Genomic DNA, 6,683 nt, shown 5'->3' on the forward strand with positions numbered 1-6,683 from the left:
ATGTGGTCCTGGGCTTGGGGAGGGAGGTTAAGGTGGGCTCTGGCCAACAAGACCAATTGATAAAACAGCCTCAGTGGCTGTTAAGCAAAAACTGAAAGAAACACAGAAATAACCAGCGCTTCCTGCTCGTGCACCTCATGCTCTCACCAAAAGTTGTCTTCCTCTTTTTGTTCAACAGATATATAAACACGTTCAAAATAAAACCACCCCAGCGTATAAAGACATTTGAAGAGCTTCCCATCAAGGAAACGCTTGTATTTAACGTAAGTGACTCTTGGCCAAGTGATAGGCAATTGATTATTTATTTATTTTTGTGTGACAGATTTACACAAAGAGAATCAAGAAGGGGTTCTACTGCTTTGCAGCCTCTACTGATCTGAGGTGCAGGATCAGCTGTGTTTGCACACAAGCAGTTATACACACTGCGAGGTGGGAAAGGCACGGTGGTGCTCTCAAGGTTGACCTAGTGGCTGGTAAGGCCCTCACCTTGCTTATAGGCACATTTCTTTTAACATTCGTTATCTGCACTAATGGCATGCATTTGATGCACTCCAAAACAAGGGCAGTTTGGAAAACCAACTGGAAAACCTCCTGAGTAAGAATCAAGTCTGTAAAAGTATCTTAATACAGCCTAATAGGGCTTCATTTCTGTTTTTTCCAAGGACTACCAAGCAGACAGCGGGATGGTGCTGCCCTCAGAAGAGCTGAAACGCTTCACTTGGACAGGCAGCAAGCAGAAGCGGACACTCTTTGGGTCTGTATTTCATGTTCCCTTCTCCTCACGTTAGAGGGCAAAGGAGGACTCAGGGTCTTTGTGCTGAATCAGGCCTAATGAAAGCAGCTGAGGTGCCCCCAGGCCTTTAAAAGGCTCTTGCTGAGATGTCTTCATCACAGGATGTTTGAGGTTGGAAGGGACCTCTGGAGGTCATTCTGGTCCAACCCCTGCTCAAGCAGTTGAGTCCGTGTGTGAGACTCTTGCGTTCAGTTGAGTCAAGAATCAACAAGCTCCTACCACCCTCCATGTGCCTCAGAGGAAACAAATAGCCCACAGCCCCTTCGATGCCCATCGCCTCTAGGATTTATTAGCTCTCTGTTGATCACCTTCATGCCAGGCTGGGCAGGCGACTGCCAAGGAGCAGAAGTGGAGGCAGAGTTGGGAGGCTGCAGGAAAGCAGCCCCTGGCGAGGGGAAGGAGGAACGTGTGGCTGTGGAAGCTCTGCGGTCATTCCTGCGTGTCCCCAAGGGCACCCCAGCTGGGACAAGGCTCCCAGCGCTTGTTGTTGCCCTCCTTTTCCATGACTCAGCTAAGCACGGCCCATTTAACACCCATGGGCTCAGGATGCTGAAGTGGCAACTTTACAATAGATGGATGTGAGGGCCTCATTTCTCTTCCTGCCTTTAAGCACTTTAATATATTGGCCACCTTCCTCCACCTAATTCCTGACAGCTACCCAAGGGCTGTGCTAAGAAACGTGCTGAGAGCTCTCTGCAAGTGGGAAATATTTATGTTCTTGATGCTGGCTGTCTTAGCTCCCAGGCCTCATGAAGCCAGCAGCACCACGGCCTGCTTGAGCTCACTGCTCATGGCTGGGCCAGGGGTGGCCCAGCTCCATCCCACCGCTCCTCTCAGGCTGGCAGGACGTCAAGGCCATCTTTGCTGTTCCAAACCTGTCACCGGCCTGCAGCTGGGCAGGCCAGGCGGCACGGTATTGTCTCGGTATTGTCTCAGTGAACAATTGCGGACGGCTGAAACGTGCCATCAAGGCAGGGAGGCCTCGCTTCGAGAAAAATTCCAGTGACTAAGAGGGCGTTGGTTACACACAGAGAGCCACACGTGTGAGAGCAAGCACGTGGGCCCGCTCGCACAGCCAAAATACACGGTGTGACAGGGACACGTGCTGCTGGCAGACATCTGCAATGGCAGCACTGCTGGTGCAGGGCAAGGCCAGGGCAACATGAGCCCCCACAAACAAGCACAGGAGAGTACTTTGTGCTTTGATTTTTTTGAGATAGTTTTCCATACATTCCTTGGAGACGCTGGGTATTACCAAGGTAGGAACACACACGGGTGTTACAAGGCTCCTGAGGATGCAATGTTGTCCTGAAGTGGTTTAACCCATTTTTTTCCTCTCTGTAAATGTGACGTAAATGTAAACATGAAGGCTGCTGTCAGCCGCAGGGACAACATGGTGACATCCCCCCATGAAACACATGAAACGCCTTTTTCTTTGTGTGGCACAGAAGGCATGAAGCCCCCAGCAACGCTCTGGAATGGCTTTAAGGAGACTTTTCAGCTGCATAAGGAAAAGGAATGCTTGGGTGTGGAAAAAAAATTGAACTCAGCAGTGGCTGCTAGAATGTAAATCCTCAGGGAAACAGAGCAGTTGGCTGAGAACGCACAAGGTCATCTAGCCTGCAAGCTAAACAAGCATTGCTGTAGTGTTACAGCCAAAAAGCATTCACATATCAGTGACCCTATGGTGTGCACACATTCCTAAAAGTTTCAGCTTCCTAGCTAAGCATCCTCTAATTAGGCCAAGCTGGAACAGCAAATAAATACCCCCTGAACACTAGACAAGGTAGAGTGCAAGGTAGTAAGCTGATCTAACCCAATGCATAGTCCTACCTCTTCCTTTGCATCTCAAGCATCCCACCCTGTGGTCCTGTCCTCTCTCCAGCTCAGGTCACTGGATTATTAGAAGAATAACCCTAAAATAGACTCTGAGCTAGCATTAGCGGCTCATGGTCAGAGCAGCCAGTGCCAGGATGAGGAAGGGGTCACCCTTCTTACCAGCAGGTAACAGTTAGGCCACATTCACTACAATGCCTGGCCACTCCAGAGCACTCGCTATCACACTCCCCCAACCTCAACACTTATGTTTAGAACACAGATGCAGACAAATGCACTCTCAGGAGCAGCTGTGCCCTTGCTGCTCCCAGCTCGCCTGCTCTGGGGCAGGCTGGCCAGGCTCACAGCATGGTAGCACCAAGCCCTGCATTTCTCTGTTGGCTGCCATGCTTCCCAGGACACAGTGATTGAGATCTGCATGCTTTTTTCTTAGTCTGAAGTGCCTGAAATAGCATGCAAGCCAGGCAGATAGGGTGGTGTTTTGATAACAACCCAAGCATGCCTGGAGTGTGGTGTCAGAGGACCAAGTAGCAGGGCCAAGCCTGACGTGACAGCGCTGAAGCACTGCCTAGGGTGGAGGGAGCCAGAGCTGTTGCATCTTACCTGTGCTGCTTCGTGGACACCAGTGCTGGACTGAGAAGTCCCCAAGAGTGCACACAGGGCTTGTCTCACATAAAACTCATCAGTTGACTCCATGCTCATGACTCCCCAAGTATGACCTCAGTGTGAACAACCAGAGGCAGGCCCCTGGGGACAGCAGGGACTCAGCTGACAGCACGGAGGTACCCAGCTGACTATGGCCAGTCCCCTTCCTCCTGCTTCTAACACTGTGTAGGGGAAGGTATCAGCATGCAAAGCTCCCCCTTGGTTTTACCCCATCCTGCTACAGGAAACGAGCATCTTCCCAAGCCCTGGTGAGCCCCTCAGGCCCAAGTGGCAGCCAGGAGCACAACTACTGACATGGTGGCTGCATGCTTTGGACTTGTTATTGCCATTGAGATGAAAAAAGGTGTTCATGTGAACAGCATTAAGAGAGAAGTCTTTCCTAATGTAAGGCCTCAAGTGATGTGATTTCAATGGAAAGGTTTGGGGGACAAAGAAAGAGCAATCTTCTGAGCTCTTCTCCTTTGCAAGTGAATGGGATCCTACCCACGCCTCTTATCTAACTTTTCAGTGTTGGTGAAAAAGCCCAACCCATGTTAAGCCAAAATCCTTGGGCTGGAACAAGCATCTCAAAAGCCACAGCCAACCTCCCACCTCAGCAAATTCCTAAATGCAGACTGTCAGGAAAGCAGCAGCAATTCCCTCCAGCAAATAATCCCAATTAAAACCCAAGTAGACACCTTCCAATTTACAGAGTGGAAATAAAATAGTCCACAGCTAAAGAAGCCTGACTACAGATGCCAAACCCTGCAGGCTGAGCACTGCCTGTGGGAGCGTGTGCCCAGGTACACCAGTGCACTCACGGTGAAACGAATAGCTGCAGCTCTACTGGCATAAAGGTTTGTTAATTAGCCTAAGGAGAAGCCAAGCCTAATACTGAAACTTTACTCTAGCTCCATAACATGATACTACCTCAGGCCTTTTAGCTGGCCTTGAGATATAAGGTACTGTTCGTTAAAGCGTTAATCTTTCCAAATATACTAGGTCTATAACGACAAAACATTAGTCCATGGCTGCAAGAAAACTCATTCTCATGGTGCAAAAGCCTGGTGAGAAATAAAAGGATCAAAGCATGATGATTTTAAGGCTCATAACTTAGCACGTATGTTGTACTTCTGCCAGCCCACCGCTCCCTAAGACTCGACAATTGCAATGTAAATCATGGAAGCATTTCTTTCTAAAACCATTTTAAAATGTCCATTGAGGCTGTGACTAACCTTGTCACGCAGTTATGGAATTTATCCCACAGCAATTACTTGCCATCTGCCAACAGATTCAATATAAAAATATGGGATGCATCTGCAATCCTCATCATGAGGACTCCTCCTCATGAACCCCATCCGTCTACAAACAAACGTAATGGGGTGGTCTGCTTGGGAGGGCCCTTCAATTTCCTACAGTAGGCAGAGCCCTTATTCCTTACAAAGCACAAAGGCTTGTGAGTTCAAGATTCGAGAAAGCATGAAATCTAAGAGAAAGTGGTACTTCTCCATTTCCTAATCTGTGCTGCGCTACTAGCTCTGTACTTCATTTAAAGATCAAACAGTGCAAATTAAAATTAAAAGCAAAATGCTGGGCTCGCAAAGTCTCACCAGATGTTCTGACTGCATTCTCTGGAATTCAAGACTGCCAATGTTCCTGACCTTACAAAGGGAGAGGGCCAGTGTCCAGGAACTTATAAACATGAAGGGTACCTTATTTTAGGTACTAGTCCAACATAGGTTTAACTTGGGATCGGGGATTTCACATTTAACCAATGATGAAAAGTGTCCCGTCTTGTCATATGTCTGCAGCTAAGGCTTCAGTATCTAAGTTCAATGTTCAGTGGTGTGAGAATTGTCTCTGTCTTAAGCGTCTTCATTATTTGAAAGAGCCCTTTTAAGCACTGCACTCTCAGAATAAGGGTGAGAAAGTGCTGCAAAATAAACAGTGTCTTAAGGAGTGGCTAAGCTGAGAAGGCATTTAATACCACAACTGCTGTTATAAAGGGCATTTTATAAAAGCCTACAAGATAACTGGTCCTTTGCAGGACAGGAACACACTAATTAAAACCAGGAGCTCACAGGTGCTGCTGAGAGCAGGCTAAGATAGGAGATACCTGGATCTTTTGCCCTTCCTCAAAAGCACTGGTCACTTGTCTTAAAAATTCATCGCAGCATTAGGCTCTTGATAACTCTACGGTAGTAGCTTTCTGCTTTTAACACATGGCTTGAGACCTTTCATTACTTCGATCCTCCTGGTCAAACAACACCCCCAGTTCCCTTACAGAGAACATTTAAGTATGGAGACCCCTTTAGGACCCACAGCCCAGCAGCAGGGCAGGTGCTGGACACTCCACACTACTCAACCCTGCAGTGAAGTTTCACGCCCCAGCACCAGCCACAAATGAGCACTAGAGGTTAGGGCGAGTGCTCGGATATTCCCCTGTAAGCACCAAGTCTGTAATACAATGACCACAATCACTTTATTAAGGATGTTCAGTCACAGCATTTCTGCTCAGAAAGAGACTCAAGGGGGACACAGAAGGGCTCTTTCAGTGCTCCGTTCTCCTCTTCCATTGAGCAATCCCATCTGCATCAATGCTGTTTCTTTCCCTCATCTGAGAATAAACAAAGCTGCTACTTGTGATGTGGTTTGCTCAAGTCATGAAAACAAAACGTCAGCACATGTTAAATGTGCTAACAGTGATGCTGCTCTATTTCAGTGTGAAAGGTGCCAGCAGGAGCAAGGAGTCGGTGCTTTCTGGAATGACAAAGCCGAGAAGCTTCTGCAGTTTCAGCTGTGACCAACTCAGCAACCCCAAGCGAAGATACACTTACGGCAATGCAGTGCTGGAGAAAATGAAAGCGTGCCACTCTCCCCCTCCTGACTACAATTCAGTGGTCCATTACTCTCAGCCGCCTGTTTAAGTCATCTGGGCCAAGATTTAATATGCATTTAATGCAAACAGGTTTTTCTAAAAACAATGTCAGTTTAAAAAATTATCCTGAAGTTTAAGAAGTTATCATTGGCTTAGTCTCAACGATCTGCGTTTCTACAGACTGCAACAAGCATATACAAAACATAGCAGAATACTAATGCTTAGGCCTTGACTTTCCCAATGCTGAACTCCAGAAGCTGTCAGTAAAATTGCCCAGCGCTTCTGAAAACCATAATTGTTATCATTACCGAAAGAAAACAGTTCACCATTCGGTCCCTGGCAGCAGGATGGTAGGTGATGCTGCACTAACCCAGACTCTGGCACACAGCACTGGGGTCCTGGTCAGGAGAGGCAGCTGGGATGAGCCCACAGTGTACGGTGCCTTGGAATTGGTGCTGTATTGCTTGGGCCTATGGTGAGGCTACTTGTGTAGTGCTGAAAAATGAAGGAGGCTCTGAGAAAAGGAAAAAC

At 47.7% G+C, this 6,683-nt stretch overlaps 1 protein-coding gene across 1 annotated transcript in view; it reads left to right on the plus strand.

Moving 5' to 3' along the window:
• FLT1 (fms related receptor tyrosine kinase 1) overlaps positions 1-6,470 on the plus strand; it is a 107,617-nt gene extending 101,147 nt beyond the window's left edge. Inside the window, exons 28-30 of the mRNA XM_013189366.3 lie at positions 179-263; positions 663-754; positions 5,997-6,470. Coding sequence (XP_013044820.3) covers positions 179-263; positions 663-754; positions 5,997-6,201 — 382 coding nt within the window. The 3' untranslated portion in view covers positions 6,202-6,470. The remainder of the gene's footprint in view (positions 1-178; positions 264-662; positions 755-5,996) is intronic.
• Positions 6,471-6,683: the final 213 nt, after the last annotated feature.

Source organism: Anser cygnoides, chromosome 1 (genome assembly GCF_040182565.1).
Source record: "Anser cygnoides isolate HZ-2024a breed goose chromosome 1, Taihu_goose_T2T_genome, whole genome shotgun sequence".
Lineage (NCBI taxonomy): Eukaryota > Metazoa > Chordata > Aves > Anseriformes > Anatidae > Anser > Anser cygnoides.